This window comes from Convolutriloba macropyga, chromosome 8 (genome assembly GCF_964194025.1).
Source record: "Convolutriloba macropyga chromosome 8, txConMacr16.3, whole genome shotgun sequence".
Taxonomy (NCBI): domain Eukaryota; kingdom Metazoa; phylum Xenacoelomorpha; order Acoela; family Convolutidae; genus Convolutriloba; species Convolutriloba macropyga.
This window is the reverse complement of record NC_134475.1, coordinates 67,337,859-67,359,290: the sequence shown is the minus strand read 5'-3', so window position 1 is coordinate 67,359,290 and position 21,432 is coordinate 67,337,859. Positions and strand designations below refer to the sequence as shown.

General features: G+C 40.4%; 1 protein-coding gene across 2 annotated transcripts in view; it reads right to left on the bottom strand.

Annotated features, from left to right (window-relative positions):
* Nucleotides 1-15,791: 15,791 nt before the first annotated feature.
* The window catches only part of LOC142344291 (organic anion transporter 3-like), a 42,861-nt gene continuing 37,220 nt past the window's right edge, over nt 15,792-21,432 (bottom strand). Inside the window, exons 9-11 of one of the 2 annotated variants that reach the window (XM_075395876.1) lie at nt 21,210-21,338; nt 18,330-18,585; nt 15,792-16,233 (exon numbers count right to left, since the gene is read on the bottom strand). In XM_075395876.1, the coding sequence (XP_075251991.1) occupies nt 16,203-16,233; nt 18,330-18,585; nt 21,210-21,338 (416 nt within the window). In that variant the 3' untranslated portion in view covers nt 15,792-16,202. The remainder of the gene's footprint in view (nt 16,234-18,329; nt 18,586-21,209; nt 21,339-21,432) is intronic. The other variant, XM_075395877.1, reaches the window with a different exon arrangement.

Genomic DNA, 21,432 nt, shown 5'->3' with positions numbered 1-21,432 from the left:
GCGTGGGTCTGGTGTGTGTGTGCGTCTGTGTTTGTTTGGTGAATGTGTATGTGCGTGTACATTTGTGTGTGCGTGTGGTTCATGGGTATGGTTGTGTGTGTGAGAGAGAGAGAGAGAGAGAGAGAGAGAGAGAGAGAGAGAGTTTTGTGTGTTCGTGTGTTTGTGTGTTTGTGTGTGTGTGTGTGTGTGTGTGTGTGTGTGTGTGTGTGTGTGTGTGTGTGTGTGCGTGTGTACGTATGTATGTATGTATGTATGTGTGTGTGTGTGTGTGTGTGTGTGTGTGTGTGTGTGTGGGGGGGGGGGTAATTTGTTCAGAGGGGTAAAATGATGTAAGAGTTAGGCTGTCAAGGGTGGTAAATTGGTGTAAGAGTGAGTAGGTAGTTTGTCCAGAGGGGTAAAATGAGGTAAGAGTTGGGCTGCCAAGGGGGGTAAAATGGTGTAAGAGTGAGGGGATTTTTATTCAGAGGGGGTAAAATGATGTAAGTGTAAGGGCTGGGCTGCCAAGGGGGTTGAAATGGTGTAAGGGTGAGGGGGTTATTGTGCAGAGGGGTAAATTGATGTAAGGGTAAGAGTTGGGAAGCCAAGGGGCTTAAAATGATGTAAGAGTGAGGGGGTAATTTGTCCAGAGGGGAGTAAAATGAGCTAAGAGTTGAGCTGACAAGGGGGGTAAAATAATGTAAGAGTGAGGGGGTAATTTGTTCAGAGGAGGTAAAATGATGTAAGAGTTTGGCTGCCAAGGGTGGTAAAATGGTGTAAGAGTGAGTAGGTAATTTGTCCAGAGGGGTAAAATGTGGTAAGAGTTGGGCTGCCAAGGGGGGTAAAATGGTGTAAGGGTGAGGTGGTTTTTGTGCAGAGGATGTAAAATGATGTAAGGGTAAGAGTTGGGATGCCAAGGGGGTTAAAATGGTGTAAGAGTGAGGGGGTAAATTGTCCAGAGAGGAGTAAAATGAGCTAAGAGTTGAGCTGCCAAGGGGGGTAAAATAATGTAAAAGTGAGGGGGTAATTTGTTCAGAGGGGGTAAAATGATGTAAGTGTTGGGCTGCCAAGGGGGTGAAATGGTGCAAGAATGAGGGGGTAATCTATTCAGAGGGGATAAAATGATGTTAGAGTTAGGTTGCCAAGTGTGGTAAAATGGTGTAGGAGTGAGTAGGTATTTTTTCTGGGGAGGGGGAATGAGGTCAGAGTTGGGCTGCCAAGGGGGGTAAAATGATGTAAGAGTGAGGGGGTTTTTGTTCAGAGGTAGTAATGATGTAAGTGTAAGAGTTGGGCTGCCAAGGGGGTTAAATTGGTGTAAGAATGAGGGGGTAACTTGTCCAAGGGGAATAACATGAGCTAAGAGTTGAGCTGGCAAGGGGGTGAAATAGTGTAAAAGTGAGGGGATAACTTGTTCAGAGGGGCTAAAAAGATGTATGGGTTGGGCTGCCAATGGGGTAAAATGGTGCAAGAGTGAGGGGGTAATTTGTTCAGAGGGGATCAAAATGATGTAATAGTTGGGCTGCCAAAGGGGGGGGGGTTGTAAAATGGCGTGAGAGTGGGGGGTAACTTAATCAGAGGGGATAAAATGATGTATGAGTTGTCTGCCAATGGGGGTTAAATGGTGTGAGAATGAGGCGGTAATTTGTCCAGAGGGGTTAAAATGAGCTAAGAGTTGAGCTGCCAAGGGGAGTAAAATGGTGTAAGAGTGAGGGAGTAATCTGTCCAGAGGGGAAAAATGATGTGAGAATTGGGCTGCCAAGGGGGTTAAAATGGTGTAAGAGTGAGGGGGTAAATTGATCAGAAGAATGAAATGATGTAAGAGTTAGGCTGCCAAGGTTGGTAAAATGGTGTAAGAGTGAGTAGATAATTTGTCCAGAGGGGGTAAAATGAGGTAAAAGTTGGGCTGCCAAGGGGGGTAAAATGGTGTAAGAGTGAGGGGGTTATTGTGCAGAGGGGGTAAAATGATGTAAGTGTAGGGTTTGGGCTGCTAAGGGGGTTAAATTGGTGTAAGAGTGAGGGGGGTATTTTGTCCAGAGGGGAGTAAAATGAGCAAAGAGTTGAGCTGCCAAGGGGGGTAAACTAATGGAAGAGCGAGGGGGCAATTTGTTCAGAGGAGGTAAAATGATGTAAGAGTTGGGCTGCCAAGGGGGTAAAATGGTGCAAGAAAGAGGGGGTTATTTGTTCAGAAGGGATAAAATGAGCTAAGAGTTGAGCTGCCGAAGGGGGTAAAATAGTGTAAGAGTGAGGGGATTTTTGTTCAGAGGGGGTAAATTGATATAAGTGTAAGAGTTGGCTGCCAAGGGCGTTAAAATGGTGTAAGAGTGATGGTGCAATTTGTCCAGAGGGGAATAAAATGAGCGAAGAGTTGAGCTGCCAAGGGGGGTAAAAAAGTGAAAGAGAGGGGTAATTTGTTCAGAGGGGGTAAAATAATAATAGAGTTGGGCTGCCAAGCAGGTTAAATGGTGTAAGAGTGAGGGGATTTTCGTTCAGAGGGGGTAAATTGATGTAAGTCTAAGAGTTGGCTGCCAAGGGCGTTAAAATGGTGTAAGAGTGATGGTGTAATTTGTCCAGAGAGGAATAAAATGAGCGAAGAGTTGAGCTGCCAAGGAGGGTAAAAAAGTGAAAGAGAGGGGTAATTTGTTCAGAGGGGGTGAAATGATGTAATATTGGGGCTGCCAAGGGTGTAAAATGGTGCACGAGTGAGGGCGTAATTTGTTAAGAGGGGATTAAAGTGAGTTAAGAGTTAAGCTGCCAAGGGGGGTAAAATAGTGTAAGAGTGAAGGGGTAATTTGTCCAGAGGGGTATAAAATGAGCTAAGAGTTGAGCTGTCAAGGGGGGTAAAATGGTGTAAGAGTGAGTAGATAATTTGTTCTGAGGGGGTAAAGTGAAGTAAGAGTTGGGCTGCCAAGGAGGTAAAATGGTGTAAGATTGGGGAGTTTTTGTTAATGGGGGGTAAATTGATGTAAGTGTAAGAGTTGGACTGCCAGGGGGGTTGAAATGGTGCAAGGATGAGGGGGTAATTTGTCCAGAGGGGTATAAAATGAGCTAAGAGTTGAGCTGCCAAGGGGGTGAAATAGTGTAAAAGTGAGGGGATAACTTGTTCAGAGGGGCTAAAAAGATGTATGGGTTGGGCTGCCAATGGGGTAAAATGGTGCAAGAGTGAGGGGGTAATTTGTTCAGAGGGGATCAAAATGATGTAATAGTTGGGCTGCCAAAGGGGGGGGGGGGTTGTAAAATGGCGTGAGAGTGGGGGGTAACTTAATCAGAGGGGATAAAATGATGTATGAGTTGTCTGCCAATGGGGGTTAAATGGTGTGAGAATGAGGCGGTAATTTGTCCAGAGGGGTTAAAATGAGCTAAGAGTTGAGCTGCCAAGGGGAGTAAAATGGTGTAAGAGTGAGGGAGTAATCTGTCCAGAGGGGAAAAATGATGTGAGAATTGGGCTGCCAAGGGGGTTAAAATGGTGTAAGAGTGAGGGGGTAAATTGTTCAGAAGAATGAAATGATGTAAGAGTTAGGCTGCCAAGGTTGGTAAAATGGTGTAAGAGTGAGTAGATAATTTGTCCAGAGGGGGTAAAATGAGGTAAAAGTTGGGCTGCCAAGGGGGGTAAAATGGTGTAAGGGTGAGGGGGTTATTGTGCAGAGGGGGTAAAATGATGTAAGTGTAGGGTTTGGGCTGCTAAGGGGGTTAAATTGGTGTAAGAGTGAGGGGGGTATTTTGTCCAGAGGGGAGTAAAATGAGCAAAGAGTTGAGCTGCCAAGGGGGGTAAACTAATGGAAGAGCGAGGGGGCAATTTGTTCAGAGGAGGTAAAATGATGTAAGAGTTGGGCTGCCAAGGGGGTAAAATGGTGCAAGAAAGAGGGGGTTATTTGTTCAGAAGGGATAAAATGAGCTAAGAGTTGAGCTGCCGAAGGGGGTAAAATAGTGTAAGAGTGAGGGGATTTTTGTTCAGAGGGGGTAAATTGATATAAGTGTAAGAGTTGGCTGCCAAGGGCGTTAAAATGGTGTAAGAGTGATGGTGCAATTTGTCCAGAGGGGAATAAAATGAGCGAAGAGTTGAGCTGCCAAGGGGGGTAAAAAAGTGAAAGAGAGGGGTAATTTGTTCAGAGGGGCTAAAATAATATTAGAGTTGGGCTGCCAAGCAGGTTAAATGGTGTAAGAGTGAGGGGATTTTCGTTCAGAGGGGGTAAATTGATGTAAGTGTAAGAGTTGGCTGCCAAGGGCGTTAAAATGGTGTAAGAGTGATGGTGTAATTTGTCCAGAGGGGAATAAAATGAGCGAAGAGTTGAGCTGCCAAGGAGGGTAAAAAAGTGAAAGAGAGGGGTAATTTGTTCAGAGGGGGTGAAATGATGTAATATTGGGGCTGCCAAGGGTGTAAAATGGTGCACGAGTGAGGGCGTAATTTGTTAAGAGGGGATTAAAGTGAGTTAAGAGTTAAGCTGCCAAGGGGGGTAAAATAGTGTAAGAGTGAAGCGGTAATTTGTCCAGAGGGGTATAAAATGAGCTAAGAGTTGAGCTGTCAAGGGGGGTAAAATGGTGTAAGAGTGAGTAGATAATTTGTTCTGAGGGGGTAAAGTGAAGTAAGAGTTGGGCTGCCAAGGAGGTAAAATGGTGTAAGATTGGTGAGTTTTTGTTAATGGGGGGTAAATTGATGTAAGTGTAAGAGTTGGACTGCCAGGGGGGTTGAAATGGTGCAAGGATGAGGGGGTAATTTGTCCAGAGGGGTATAAAATGAGCTAAGAGTTGAGCTGTCAAGAAGGGTAAAATGGTGTAAGAGTGAGTAGGTAATTTGTCCAGAGGGGGTAAAGTGAAGTAAGAGTTGGGCTGCCAAGGGGGTAAAATGGTGTGAGAGAGGGGTAATTTGTCCAGAGGGGTATAAAATGAACTAAGAGTTGAGCTGTCAAGGGGGGTAAAATGGTGTAAGAGTGAGTAGGTAATTTGTCCAGAGGGGGTAAAGTGAAGTAAGAGTTCGGCTGCCAAGGAGGTAAAATGGTGTAAGATTGGGGAGTTTTTGTTCAGAGGGGGTAAATTGATGTAAGTGTAAGAGTTGGACTGCCAGGGGGTTAAAATGGTGCAAGAGTGAGGGGGTAATTTGTCCAGAGGGGTATGAAATGAGCTAAGAGTTGAGCTGTCAAGAAGGGTAAAATGGTGTAAGAGTGAGTAGGTAATTTGTCCAGAGGGGGTAAAGTGAAGTAAGAGTTGAGCTGCCAATGGGGTAAAATGGTGTGAGAGTGAGGGGTAATTTGTCCAGAGAAGGGTAGAATGAGCTAAGAGTTGAGCTGCCAAGGCGGGTAAAATGTTGCAAGTGTGAGGAGTAATTTGTTCAGAGGGAATAAAATGATGTAAGAGTTGGGCTGCCAGGGGGGGGGGGGGGTGGGGGGTTGTAAAATGGCGTGAGAGTGAGGGGTAACTTGTTCAGAGGGGATGAATTGATGTATGAGTTGGGCTGCCAAGGTGGGTTAAATGGTGTGAGAATGAGGCGGTAATTTGTCCAGAGGGGGGTAAAATGAGCTAAGAGTTGAGCTGCCAAGGGGAGTAAAATGGTGTAAGAGTTAGGGGGTAATCTGTCCCTAGGGGTAAAATGATGTAGGAGTTGGACTGCCAAGGGTTGTAAATGGTGTAGGAGTGAGTAGGTAATTTGTTCAGAGGGGGTAAAAAGATATTAGAGTTGGGCTGCCAAGGGCGTTAAAATGTTGTAAGAGTGAGGGGGTAATTTGTCAGAGGGGGTAAAATGAGGTAAAATTTGGGCTGCCAAAGGGGGGTAAAATCGTGTAACGGTGAGGGGTTTTTGTGCAGAGGCGGTACAATGATGTAAGTGTTGGGGTTGGGCTGCCAAGGGGAGTAAAAAGGTGTTAGAGTGAGGGGTAATCTGTCCCTAGGGGTAAAATGATGTAGGAGTTGGACTGCCAAGGGTTGTAAAATGGTGTAAGAGTGAGTAGGTAATTTGTTCAGAGGGGGTAAAATGATATTAGAGTTGGGCTGCCAAGGGCGTTAAAATGTTGTAAGAGTGAGGGGGTAATTTGTCCAGAGGGGAATAAAATGAGCGAAGAGTTGAGCTGCCAAGGGGGTTAAAATAGTTAAAAAGAGGGGGTAATTTGTTCAGAGGGGTTGAAATGATGTAAGATTGGGGCTGCCAAGGGGGTAAATTGTGCAAGAGTGAGGGGTTATTTGTTCAGAGGGGATAAAATGATGTAAGAGTTGAGCTGCCGAGGGGGGTAAAATAGTGTAAGAGTGAGGGGGTAATTTGTTCAGAGGGGGTAAAAAGATATTAGAGTTGGGCTGCCAAGGTAGTAAAATGGTGCAAGAGTAAGGGGGTTTTCGTTCAGAGGGGGTAAATTGATGTAAGTGTAAGAGTTGGGCTGCCAAGGGCGTTAAATGGTGCAAGAGTGAGGGGGTAATTTGTCCAGAGGGGAATAAAATGAGCTAAGAGTTGAGCTGTCAAGGGGTTAAAATGGTGTAAGAGTGACTAGGTAAAGGTTCAGAGGGGGTAAAATGAAGTAAGAGTTATGCTGCCAAGGGGAGTAAAATGGGGTAAGAGTTTGGAGGTAATTTTTCTAGAGGGTGAAAATGATGTAAGAGTTGGGTTGCAAAGGGGGTGAAAACGGTGTAAGAGTGAGGCGGTAATTTGTCCAGAGGGGGGTAAAATGAGCTAAGAGTTGAGCTGCCAAGGGGACTAAAATGATGTAAGAGTGAGGGGGTAATCTATCCAGAGGGGGAAAATGATGTAACAGTTGCGCTGCCAAGGGGGTTAAAATGGTGTAAGAGTGAGGGGGTAATTTGTTCAGAGGGAATAAAATGATGTAAGTATAGGGGTGGGCTGCCAAGGGGGTTAAAATGGTGTAAGAGCAAGGGTGTATTTTGTCCAGAGGGGAGTAAAATGAGCAAAGAATTGAGATGCCAAGGGGGATAAAAAATTGTAAGAACGAGGGAGTTATTTGTTCAGAGGGGGTAAAATGATGTAAGAGTTGGGCTGCCAAGTGGGTAAAATGATGCAAGAGTCAGGGGGTTATTTGTTCAGAAGGGATAAAATGATGTAAGAGTTAGGCTGCCAAGGGTGGTAAAATGGTGTAAGAGTGAGTAGGTAATTTGTCCAGAGGAGAGAAAATGAGGTAAGAGCTGGGCTGCCAAGGGGGGTAAAATGATTTAAGAGTGAAGTTGTAATTTGTCCAGAGGGGAGTAAAATGAGCTAAGAGTAGAGCTGCCAAGGGGGGTAAAATAGTGTAAGAGTGAGAGGGTAGTTTGTTCAGAGGGGTAAAATGATTTTAGAGTTGGGCTGCCAAGGAGGTATAATGGTGTAAGAGTGAGGGGGTTTTCGTTCAGAGGGAGTAAATTGATGTAAGTGTAAGAGTTGGGCTGCCAAGGGCGTTAAAATGGTGTAAGAGTGAGGGGGTAATTTGTCCAGAGGAGAATAAAAAGAGCGAAGAATTGAGCTGCCAAGGGGGGTGAAATAGTGAAAGAGAGAGAAGTAATTTTTTCAGAGGGGGTGAAATGATGTAAGATTGGGGCTGCCAAGGGGATAAAATGGTGCAAGAGTGAAAGTTTAATTTGTTAAGAGGGGAGTAGAATGAGCTAAGAGTTGAGCTGGCAATGGGGTAGAATGGTGTAAGAGTGAGGGAGTAATTTGTCCAGAGGGGGTAAAATGAAGGAAGAGTTGGGCTGCCAAGGAGGTAAAATAGTGTAAGGGTGAGGAGTTTTTGTTCAAAAGGGGTAAATTGATGTGTAAGAGTTGGGCTGCCAAGGGGGTTAAAATGGTGCAAGAGTGAGGGGTTAATTTGTCCAGAGGGGAATAAAATGGAGCCAAGAGTTGAGTTGTCAAGGGGAGTAAAATGGTTTAAGAGTGAGGCGGTAATTTGTCCAGAGGGGTAAAATGAATTAAGCGTTGAGCTGCCAAGGGGAGTAAAATGGTGTAAGAGTGAGTAGGTAATTTGTCCAGAGGGCGTAAATTGAAGTAAGGGTTGGGCTGCCAAGGGGGTAAAATGGTGTGAGAGTGAGGGGTAATTTGTTTAGAGGGGATAAAATGATGTAAGAGTTGGGCTGCCAAGGGGTTAAAATGGTGTAAGAGTGAGGCGGTAATTTGTCCAGAGGGGGGTAAAATGAGATAAGAGTTGAGCTGCCAAGGGGAGTAAAATGGTGTATGAGTCAGGGGTAATTTGTCCAGATGGGGAAAATGATGTAACATTTGGGCTGCCAAGGGGGCAAAATGGTGTGAGTGTGTGCGGTAATTTGTTCAGAGGGGATAAAATGATGTAAGAGTTGGTCTGCCAAGGGGGTAAAATGGTGTGAGAGTGAGGGTTAATTTGTCCAGAGAAGGGTAAAATGAGCTAAGAGTTGAGCTGCCAAGGGGAGTAAAGTGGTTTAAGAGTGAGGGGGTTATTTGTCCAGAGGGGGAAAAATGATGTAAGAGTTGAGCTGCCAAGGGGAGCAAAATGGCGTATGAGTGAGGTGTAAATTGTCCAGAGGGGGAAAATGATGTAACAGTTGGGCTGCCAAGGGGGCAAAATGGTGTGAGTTTGTGGGGTAATTTGTTCAGAGGGGATAAAATGTTGTAAGAGTTGGGCTGCCAAGGGGGGTAAAATGGTCAAAGAATGAAGCGGTAATTTGTCCAGAGGGGCGTAATATGAAATAAGAGTTGAGCGGCCAAGGGGAGTAAAATGGTGTAAGAGTGAGGGGGTAAATTGTCGAGAGGAGGGAAAATGATGTAAGAGTTGAGCTGACAAGGGCTGTAAAATGGTGTAAAAGTTAGGGGGTAATTAGTTCAGAGGGGTAAAATGAGGCATGAGTTGGGCTGCCAAGGGTGGTAAAATGGTGTAAGAGTGAGGAGGTATTTTGTTCAGAGGGGGGTAAAATCAGCTAAGATTTGAGCTGGCAAGGGGGTTAAAATGGTGTAAAAGAGAGGGGGTAATTTGTTCGGAGGGGCTAAAATGATGTAAGAGTTGAGCTGCCAATTGGGGTAAAATGGTGTATGATTGAGGGGGTCATTAGTTCAGAGGGGTGTAAAATGAGCTAAGAGTTGAGCTACCAAGGGGGTTAAAATGGTGTAAGAGTGAGGGGGTAATTTGTTCAGAGGGTTTAAAATGACGTAAGAGTTGGGCTGCCAAGGGGGGTAAAATGGTGTAAAAATGAGGGGGTTATTTGTTCAGAGAGGTAAAATGAGATAAGAATTGGGCTGCCATGGGGATAAAATGGTGTAAGAGTGGGGGGGGGGGGGTAATTTTTCAGAGAGGGTAAAATGATGTAAGATTTGGGCTGCCAAGGGGGGTAAAATGATGTAAGAGTGAGGGGTTTTTCGTTCAGAGGGGCTAAAATGATGTAAGAGTTGGTCTACCAAGGGGGTTAAATGGTGTAAGAGTGAGGGGGTAATTTGTTCAGAGGGGGTAAAATGATGTAAGAGTTGGGCTGCCAATGGGGGGGGGGGTAAAATGGTGTAAGAGTGAGGGGCTAATTTGTTCGGGGGGGGGGTAAAATGAGGTAAGAGTTGGGCAGCCAAGGGGTATAAAATGGTGTATGAGTGAGGGGGTAATTTGTCCAGAGGGGGATAAAATGAGCAAAGAGTTGAGCTGCCAAGGGGGTAAAATGGTGTAAGAGTGAGTGGGTAATTTGTTCTGAGGGGGTAAAACGATGTAAGAGTGAGGGGGTAATTTGTTGAGAGGTGGCAATTCTAACAAGTATTACTCGTATATAAAGGCCATCAAGAGTTGGACAAGCCTTGATGGTCTGGAGGTTAAGGCGTTGCAGCTGAGGGCACAGAAGTTGTGGATTCAAGACTGGCAGTCTTCAGGTATGGGGGTTAACACAATGTAAGACTGAGGGGTAAAATGGTGTAAGCGTTGGGCTGCCAAGGGGGTTAAATTGATGTTAGAATGGGGTTGCAATGGGAGGATTTGTTAGGAAAATGCAGCTCAAAACTCGCACTTTTTTTTGGGCTGCATTGGGCTTCCAAGGGGGGAGGGTGAAATGGTGTAAGAGTGAGGGGGTAAAAGGCAAGTTAACCCCCCACTCATACTTCTTTTTGTTCTGTCAAGGGGGATAAAACGATGTAAGAGTTCGGGGGTAATTTCTCCATTACCCTCGAACTCTTATATCGTTTTACCCCCTTTTTTGAGCTGCTTTTTCCTAAAAAATCCTCTCATTGCAGCCCCACTTTTACGTCATTTCGGGCGGAAAAATTCAACCCGGGAATTGTTCTGACTCAACATTAAACTCGAAGCGAGTAATACTAGTCTAGAAGTCAGATCGAAATGGTATATTCTCTGTGATAAAGTTTTAACTAACAGAAATTTATTTTTTAAATTTATCTTTAAAGCATTTTCAACAAACTTCTATGATGTGAGGAATCGTTGTGTGTGCAGCGTTGGCCGGGTTAGTTTGATATTGATTTAAATCTTGGATCTATCAATGTTGTTCAAAGTTTTCAATCTGTTCAAAAAAGAAATTGTGGTGATGTTATAAGTTTGTATGTGATCTTCTGTTGTTGGGATGAACACATCTGAAGTACAATTTGGGATAGGCGACCTGGTATATCTGCTCCCCTGATGGGCTCCATGGGATCAATCGCTGCCTATGAAGGACATAATATCAAGCTCCTTCATACCTTTCTTGTTCAATCTGGCGAGGTACATCACGCTACCACATGTCTGCCGGAATTCTATCAACATACGAGAATTGAGAATTATTTCAATATCCACTGGCACCTAAAGAATTCATCAAAATCTGTATCGCCAATAAATGATTTCCATAATGACCTCAACCGTAGATACATCTCTTTGAGCACAAAATTGCTTCAAACATTATGCAAAATCTTTGCACGTGGTGGGGAGTGCTGGGGGTGCAAATAATATGCACCCACTGAGCTGGTGAGCAGGTAGATCGGGGCGGGTAGGTAGGACTTGTGGGCTTAGGTAGATGTAGAGGGTAGTTTGGGAGTATAGGAAGTTGGAGGTAGCTAAGTTGTTGATGGGGTGTTGGGGTAGGTCTTTCGGGTGGGAAAGGTGTGCTAAGATAGGTGGGTGTGTAGTCAGGCACTGAAGCCATGTAAAGGCGCCAATTACAATTAGTTTTGCTCATTGAAACACACCAACGGGGTTGTGAAGAATGCACATATGGTGATTACACACTAAACAACACCATTGGAATGCCAAAAGAGCAACAGCCGGTGTCCGAGTCATTTGCGACACAAAAGTGGTGAAAATGAATAAATCCATTACAGTTTCTGAAAGAAATGCGACGAAATTTGTTGAAGAAACAGCGGGTGCATATTTGAAATTGGCGATAACCTTTGCCCCAAATGAAAGCGTTGATGAAAATGATTACATAGCATACTTAAAGGAATTGGCGTAATGCACTCGAGTTCAGATCACATCTTTTATTAAAAGATGCTACATTTTGGAGAATTTAATACAACGCTTGGTACAAGTGGAGCATTCTCGGAATCAACATCTGCCATGACAGATCGAGAAAACAGCCAAAAATGTTGAGAATAGCCGGAAGGGTTTCCTCCTAGTTCAATATGTCACTGACCCCAAGCTGAGTGTCAAAAAAATCTTCTTGAAAATTGTGCGGAAATGCATCTGTCGACGTTAGGGAACCAGAGAGGTGCCATCTTGTCGGCAGCTAAACATCTCAGAGTAAGAGACAAAAAAAATCTTGTCAGGATTTTCCGCACGCAAAGCTTATTTTATGCATTGAAAAGTGGTCAAAAAAGAATACAAGGAAAAAACTCTGAACGAAATATGCGTAGCAAACACTTTTCGGTCTACGATCAGCATCACAACTTCAAAAGTTGAAAAGTTCTCTCAGGAATAAGATTTTAAATATCAGAAAAATATCACTGTGACTGATGTCGCCAAGCGAATTAGAATTAATCCAAAGAGAATGGCATTGAATAAATTGTACCTTTCAAAAAATTTTGGGAGCAGAAAGATGGAACAAGATAAATTGAACAGAGAATTGGAAAGAGACACCTCTGAATACAAAGAAAGAGCAATCGTCACAAATCTTAAAATGTTTGCAGAACAACTAGATGGTAATGAAATTAGAATGGCCTGTCAAGTCGTGAGAGAGACATTGCGAACATACATAGTAACCTCGTTTGAACGTAACAATAGAATAAGCGGCCCCAACAATACTCAATGTCAGGATCATTATCAAAAGTTGTTCAAGCAACGACTGACTCAAAATGCCACTGTGCTAAATGCCTCTCATGTAACCAACCAGTTCGAATTACTTCTGTAGAGAGACCAATGATGCCGAGGTTGGAATAAACTTCATATCCCTGAAAGCGGGGAAAGCACTTGGAAAAAAACCGTTGTTCCAGGAATGCTAAGAGAATTTGAGGACTAGTTGGTGTAGGTCCCCCTTCTCACAAAAATGTTCAAAAACGTCTGATTAAAAAAAAATCAAAATGGTTTAAAAAATAAAGACGCTAAATTTGTTAATATTTGCATGAAACAACCGAGATCAGATCAGAACAACTATTGGGCCTTATTTATGCTAGTAGCATAAGGCAAACTTCTATGCAAGATAATCAAAGCATAATTAAAGGGAGAACCGATCACAAAAAGGACCAGTTTAGCTTCAAAAAACAAAGAATCACTCTGCAAGCCAAATGAGACCTGAAAAAGTTCATGAAGGATTTGAGATAAATCAGAGAAACCTGGAAAATGATTTTTTTGATCTTGTTAACACCTTTGAATCGCTTGATGGAGAAACGATGATAAGATCTCTGAAGCTTTCGAAGTTGAAAACGCACCCAGAGACCTCTTAAATTCGTGCCTTAAACTGTTGAGAAAAATAGACAAATTCCTTTCTCTGCCGCTAAAGAAAATTTTACAACAATTTTGCTATTCATGTTTAAAGTGGAGAACTCTTTTTATGTGATAATAACATTTTGAACTGCGTCAAAATTGATCTAGAAACAGTTCGGTGGGACGAGCTTATACCCGAAGACCGCTGTAATACTGGTCTTGCTGTGATATTGAGTTTAAGAGACGTCACAGAATAACCTAAGATGCAGTCAAAAGCAGGAACAAGACCCAACGAGTCCAGAGTACTTCAACATCCCGAAATAGGATTACCCGTGCCACGAACGGAGGCTTCACTAAATTTGCTGAAAATATCCCAAAAGTAAACGAAATAGAACAAAGATTTTTTAAGTTATGATAACCAGTAGACATTTTTTTAAATTTTCAGTTAAAAACTAATTACAAATATGTTTAATTTGCCACAGGAGAAACCTGATATATTATTACATTTGATCCTGTTAAGTCCTTAATGTGTGGCGCTAGTCATTAAATCCATTTAATTTTGAAATTGGTTCTTTTTTTTTCGTATTTTGATGTTAATTTCCCTCCTTGGGGATCATTTTTTCATTTGCTCATTCTTTTTATTTTCCTTAATATGATTCACTGTCTGTTCATGCATACAACTTCCTGGTTTTTGCCGTAATTTTTAGTTTTTTTCTCCTGTTCAAAACATAGTGCACGATCAACCTGCTGATCAAATTCTGCGTCTCACTTTTATTTCATTCTCTATTATCCAAATTCATTGTTCAGTTGATTTTTTTTCAAAACAATCAATTGCCAAGCAAATCAAAAAATTAGAGGCGAAACTCAAAATTTTTTTTGTTAAGCGGTTCATAACTAAATATACTATTGTAATCGCGGAAAAAATACCAACGAATAGTAAGAGTCACTCGAATTCAAGCAAAATACAATATTGGATTTTGCTGAGAGAAAACACATTTCAGTATATATTGTTAATCTGTACGAGACACCGCTTATCTATCCAATTGACTTCTTCTTTCCTAAGCTTTTTAGGAAAAGAGGGGAGTCAAACATGCATAAGGAATTGTTTCTTGGCGCTAATTTTTGAAGGCTTAGGTGACTCTGACTGAGGTCACCAAGAAACAGCATGAAAAAGCACAGCTTGAAGTATCCGATTGACTTCTTTTTTCTCATTCAAATTTTTAACAAACGCTATGATTTACAATTTAGTCATTCTTATGTATATTAGACTACAGTTTTTTGTACCTAACAAGAATGGATTTCAATGAGGTCACAGACCGAGCAGCAGTCTAATGTAAGTAAAAAATCATATGTCTGTGAATCAGCGTTCGTTAAGAAGCATTACGAAAAAATGTGCCCGAGAACTCAAACTATCTGTTATAACTATCAAGTAACGGACCAAAAATAAAATCAGAAACTAAAATCTAGTACTCTTGAAAAAATACAAGCAAGAATACTGCTTTTTGATACACAGTATTATCTTTTATATTCGACCTCTTTTCAAACCGTTAACAAAGTGATACAACAAAAAGCAAACTTTTTGTAAAAACTTTTGTGGTTTTGGTCCGAAAAAGTTTATTGAACCATCGTTGCGATAGGAACAGTTGCATATCTAAACCCGTGAAATACCTCATTACCGTGCCATTAACGCTATGAAATCTGCGTAGTCGTTAGACTACGAGCTTATACTTCTTTTTTATCACGACTTCTGCGATGTAAACAGTGGTGATAAAAGAGTATAGAGACATAGCGAGAGCTCTTGAGTAAACCGATACAAAGATCGTAGCAAAAACACCGATAATTGTATGTGAAAGTTTTACGTTAAACCGGTAATTGTATGTTAAAACACTCAGTTTTAACACTAAGTCGTGTATGATTTTTATGGAAAATTGAAAACAAACCAGAAAGTCTGGCAAAACATTAAAGGGTTATATGATCAAAAGTGCGAATATGAAGGATGTCAGAATGCTCTTTCGTGAATTTTAACTTATTAGCAGTCGTACCTTGTCATATATGGATATCTTAAGTGCATACAATGGCACTTTTCTTATCTTGTAGTTCGTTCAGAAAACTTCTGTCTCAAAATTCTTCAGTCGCTTTTCTGCGTTTAAAAATGCATATCGAAATAAAACTAAATACATCAGCACGTCAGCTACGTTTGTGATGCAATTTGCCAAATTCTCATGAACAATAGTGCTAGAGGCTGCCGGAATTCATAAATGATTTTTTCGAGATGTTTCCGAACAGGACTTGCAGATTCACTGGTTCCAGTCCTCTTAAACATTGGTTGTCCGAGATTAGTGCTATCCAGACATTGTCCACTTCGTCGTAATCAGAGTCGTAAATGGGATCATTCATCTGGGATCATCATTCTTTGAGCGGGGCAGGATATCGGATAATAAGGCGACGACTAGTTTCCCCAGTTAGGGAAAGTACTTGGCTTCTGTTTGTTGCTTTTTTGATTTGACGAAAAGTTTTTGGAAAGGCGTTCCAATTTCTTTGAACTTTGATTAACCATGCCAGATGTGCTGAACGTATAGGCAGAAGTTTCAGCAATTCTCAATTGGTTTTGATTTCTCATCTAAATATTGATAGCGAATTCTGACGCTTTCTGAGGGATGTTTATTTGCTTTAATAGTTCTTTCTAAACTTCGCCGTCGAGCATACTTGCAATGAACATTTTTTTGTTTGCGAACATTGGTCACCCAATACTCAGAAAATTGGCAAAAGTTAACGCATAATGCTGAAAGATGTTATTGTGATTATTCAACTTGAAATACTTTTGATTAGTCTGAAGCATTAAAATTGTAAAGCAATTAAAGGTCTCGAACTTCTACTAACACGTGATTACATTTTGTTTGTTCTGCGTTTTGTCCGCCTTGTGATTTTTGGGTCAGAGCTTAACTTGGACCAATGATCGATGTTTTCTCGTACCACTGAAATATGGGGCAATTTTATTTTTCTCAATCTCCAAATATATCTGATTAAAGTGAAGTTTCATAATGCAAACTAAGAAAACTCGTGAAGACAGAATCAGATGATATTTTTGATATTCATAATAGAAGCGAACGACAGAATAGAAGGTGGTAATAATCAAATCATTGTACAAAACGTCAATTAAGTGATGATGGATACACAATTTAGTTATCGCCAGGAGAATCTGTAAAAGACAAAGGCAATTGAGACGAGATGTCTGATGACAACATGAGGGGTATAACAACAGTTTTTAATGTTTTAAATGACTCTAGTTGTGATCACAGCATTTTGTAAACTTACGCTACATTTAGCTACATTGTTTGGGAGCTTTCTTCATTTGAAACTAACAAATTGTTATCATTTAATAAGGTTTTTATAACTCAAAGAGAATTCTTCTAGCGAAGAGAATTGAATAAAGGATGACCGATTGTTGCAGTTTTTCTTCTGGAGGATTTGAAATCTTCGTCATTAAACTGCTTCTTCCGACGGAAAGGAGTCACTAAAATACAAGAAAAAAGTAACTGACAATTGTTTAGTGTTGAATTTCAGTTTCAGAATAAAATTACTGCTAAACATTGTTTGAACTTTAACAGGAAACTGAACTTCAAAAAAATTATGATATTGAGCATAAGTTCTAAGCGTTCAGAAGTTTGATTAAGTTTCCTGAACTTCAAATATAATCGTGGACTTCGCAGGATGAGTTAGGCGACCCGAGACAGTTATAGGCCAACCGGCTTGGGTGGCAGACAGTGGGGTTCCAGACCGACCATATACAAAAACAGATTGGCCAGACTGAACAGACTTTGTTCAGACCTTTGGCCAGACCGAGACGCTAGGCCAGATCCTTCTCAAGGCCATCTTATGCTCTAAGATTGATTGAGTTTTTTATGATCAAACCATCACATACCACAACGACACCTCATCTGAGTCAAATCAGACCAACGTATGTTCGAAAAAGATAGAGTCTCGTTGTGTAGAATTTGGGAAATCCTACTTTTCTCTCAAAATGTTGCAATGAAATTGGATACAACTTAAAATTCAAAAATCGGTCCGTAACAAGTTGTTAGCATGTATATTGGCTTGCACTTGAGCACCATTTGATGAACCGAATGTAAGTGGGACAAATCATTGTGGGTCTAAAAGTTGAGAATATAAAAGAACTATTTTCTCAGGGGGTTATTTTTATAAACATTGGCTATCTCCGTGTTTTTGTCGTAGCGTGTTCCGGTGTTCTGAAATAATAGGGAGTTCGTAATTTCTTGAGGCACGTTCCATCGTTGTCACTTTTGGGGAATCTGTTTCATAGATACCGTAGGGGGATTTTAGAATTCCAAAAAAGCTTAAATTTTTGAGTTGGTAGTTTGACCGGTTGATTAATTGGTAGCCTCATAAGTCTGATACTGCTTTTGTTTTAGTTTCAACAGCTTGAATTGAAGTCAGTAATGTAAAAAAAAAGGCGTTCAGGTCATTCAATTGTTCATTTAAAGACATTACAAACTTTACGCAATAAAGGCATAACTAATTTGGTCCCTAATGTGATGTGAACAGAATCTTTGGTTTGAACACTCTTGTACGTCGTTGCTTGAAAAGTTACTAACGAGTAGAACCACGACAATACTAAACAGTACCATAACAGAGCTGTTGCTTAGGAGTTGACCTCCAGAGAAGTTGTGACAACAAAGACATTGTTGAGAGAATTGAATTGACTCGATGAAATCAGAATAATGCGCGATTGGAAATCAGAACACCGAGAACATCGGAGAACCGCAGCTAGATCAAGCCGCTTAGTTGAGAACTTGTAGAATTGAAAAAATATTAGTCCTTTAGTTGTGGTTTTGGTTAAAGTTGTGAACCATCTTTTATAATAAAACTCTGGTTGAATTTTGATGTGATTTTGTAATCTTTCACATTTCTTGTTTATTCATTCAGTCTTAAGCGGACCATTAGGCGGATTTATACAGACTATGAATAAAACTATTGCTTCCTTGTGGAGTAATTATTTAAAATAGTGGGCTTATGGCTCAAACTTGCAGGGTTCCTTTTTGAAAATGGGGTTACTCGTCAAACAGGGTTAATTAATCAGAGTTATCGGGAACTTGATTCAACTATGTGGTCACAAGATTCGACACAGCGGTCTGCTGATTCAGAAATGTGCCACAAAGACGAATCAGACTGTTCATTTATCATCTGGGGTTGAACAGCCTCCATACCCAGACCTTGCCAATCAACTTCAAACCAAATCTCCTTTTGCAGTTTGCCTATTTTGGTGTTTCACTGTTCACCACACCAGGGCAAATCGAATATATCATGGCTTTTTAAAAAAATTACAAGACCAACATTCAGATTAATTCAGTACTGAATCCTGAGGTTCTTCAGAAACCATTCAGCACTGATTTAGGGTCGGTTCAATTCACATTTTGCTCTGGTATTCTCTGAATCAGACTCGAATTAGACTCCGATTTTTGTCTGAATTAGGTTAACTTCATAACTATGTTGGTGAGCCAATTTAGGTTTTACCTTTGCTTGATGAATAAAAATGTTCTAGAAATACTTTCGGTATTTTAAATGGGGGGAATGTGATAAAAAACTACTAACCCAATTTCAATTTCTTCAGAAGCTTTCATTGCTCCTGATTTCTTCAACTTGCCCTGTGCCAGCAAATAACACTCATCTACAGTCTCTGGCAGCTCCTGGCCCTTTGTCTCTGGCAGTATGAGGATGACCAGGGCACTCAGAATGGCTAGGGTGATCATGAAAGCGAGAGAGGCTCCGTCGACTACAGTGTTAAGCATGTCTATGAATGGAAAAGACATTCCCACCAGTCGAGCCACTGCATTACAGATTCCCATACCTATAAGAATCAGGGGTTGTTAATTCCCAGGAATCATCTCTTATGGACCAGTAAGACCAGTTTAGATCAGTCATGGACAGGTGGACCCATGCCAAGCAGATTAAAGGAAACCAATTTGAGACTTCGTCATATGAAAAGACTCCTACAAGTGTGGAGGATTTTTATTGACTAAAATTACAATGTCGGGGTTCGTAGTCAAAGTCGAGGAAAAGTCTTTTTTATGGAAAGAGCAAAAATCTTTTCATGGGCGTTTTCGGTGAAGCATTATATCTTCATGTCACAATCATGGACAGTTTTTTTGCAACATTGACATTTTTTAAAATTTTCCTCTGTTTGTACTGAAGTGATGACTGTGTAAAACTAGACAACACTTTTCCAAGGAAATCCAACTCCCAAGGCAGTTGTTAAAAATGTTAAAAGGACTAAGAACGTCAATCATTTTGAAAGATGAAAACAATTTTTGTCATTCTACAATACTGCTTTTTAGTTTGAAATAAAACTGGGTAGTTTTTACTCTTCTGACCTTCTTTTCAACACCATTGTGAAAACTGGCATTGCTCAGATGTTTCCGTTTTTGGCAAATATCAAATTTACAAAACAACACGAATTTTTGGGTTGATTGTGAGCTTTCTAGAATTTCTAAAATTATCGACTAATGTCCATAATTGCTCACTAAGATTTATGCATTAGTGTGCAAACTAAACACTTAAAGATATTGCAGAGCAATGAAAAGGCTGTTACTCAACTTATGAATTGAAAATAGCTAGTTTTAGGAACTCATTCCGTGCAGAGCAAAACTTGAGAACCATAAAGTGAGGCGTATCGAAATGGTTTGATGTGAAAAATTGAAGTCGAGCAAAAGATGAGCAAAAGTTAAGCAGAACATGTTTTCGTGTAAAAATCTAGCTTCCCGGGACAACTCCGAATGGTTATCATGTTAGATCTTAGAAGATTCCGACAGAATCCTACAAGAGGATGCATCGTCTTACAAGATTTTTTGATCGAATCTTACAAGATAAACATTCGCCATACAAGATCTTATAAGATAACCATTCGTCTTAAAAGAATCTTACACGATAACCAATTGTCTTAAAACAATCGTTCTCCTTGGAGGAAGTTTACAAGATAACCGTTTGGTTTAAAATGAGTCTTATAAGGTATCCGTTCGCTTTAAATCCTAGGAATCTGTATTTAAGAGCTCAACTTGGAGAAAACGATTAAACACAATACTTGCATAATTTGTTAATTACTATTAATTAATAAAAAAAAATCTGAAAAAATTTAATTTACTGAATTAATCTATTATTTCATAATTTGTTATCATAATTAATTGCTGAAGATTTATCGTAAAAAATATTAATTTAATGAATTCATTTATAAGTACTTCCATCTTCAATCTACACTCGTTGTGCTGGTTTGTTTCTATTTCATTGAGTAGGTTTCTTGAGAAAGAAAGCAAAGATTGGTGTTTGAAGTTAGGTTTCTGTAGCAAAACGGCATTTTCATGACTGTACGTAAGATCAGTGACTAATGATTTTGGTTTCAGTCACTTTTTGTGCGTGCGTGCCGTCGTCCTACTCTGAGGGTATTGGTCCCCTTCTTAGATGCTAAGTAACAACAGTTTTGCAGTCGTTTAATTTTGCAAGACTCTTATAAGATAAACATTTGCCTTTTAAGATCTTACAAAATAAACATTCGTCAGACAAGATCTTGCAAGATAAACCTTCTTTGCAAGAATCTTGTAAGATCTTACACGATAACCATTCAGTCTCGCCCAGGGTTGAGCAATTTGGGATGAGGTAAGTTTTTTCCACAGATGTTTGCTTGTCATGGGGTGCAATTACATAAAAACAACCCTCAGACTCTTTTGATTTTTTTCGTGTATGTTACTTTTTCGACTTCAAAGTGAGAAGCAATTGACCTGTATCTCTAGAAACATATTGAAACATGTTTTTTGTACTCCGATTTCAAAAAAAAACTATTGTAGGTTTTAGACAATACGGCATTTCAAGCGTTGGTTTAGCTGACTCGCGCGCCGCGAAATGTAGACGGAATATCTTCAAACAAAAAATACTGCTCGTTTGCATCTTAATTCAGCAGTTTTTGTAATAGTGAATATCTTATATCCGAATTGTTTCTTTCGTTGGAACAAAGTTGATAGCTTTAAAGCAAAAATTTGAGCCTCCATTGAGCCAAAGTTGTGTCACATTTTCCCAAACATTTAATCTCTTAAACCTTAGGGCATCTTTCAAATTGATGGTGTCTTTTGAGAACTGAGTGATTTTTGAGTACTGAGGCTCATCTGTGATTTGAAAATACCGTTGTTTTTAGAAAAAAAATTATAGAAATTTCTAACATCATGTGAGATAAAGTGTTCGAAGAGATTAGAACAAATAGGCGCTATAAAAAAATACAACAGAAATGTATTTAAAACTGAAAACCAGAAATATTTAACTCGCCAAATGAAAATGAGCAATTTTTGACCAATAAAGTTACAAAAATCAAAAATGGATCTGCATATATTTAGGAGAATTTAGCCAAAACTGAGGGAAAAGCACACTTTAACGGGAAAAAATGTTAGGATAGATAATGAGTAATCTCTATCAATTAAAATTTGCTCTGACCTGTTGCCCTTGAGAGTGTAGGAAGCAGTTCTCCAGTGTATAAGAATACGAGGTCATAAGATCCAGTGACAAACAGCTTACTGAGTGAGGCGAAGATCAGCAGAGCTATTTTTGTATCTATAATAAATTCTTGAACCCTGAACAATTGGGACAATTAAATACCTGAACACACTAAAATATCACACGTACAAAGTGAGTTTCAGGAATCCGACTCTTTTTTGGG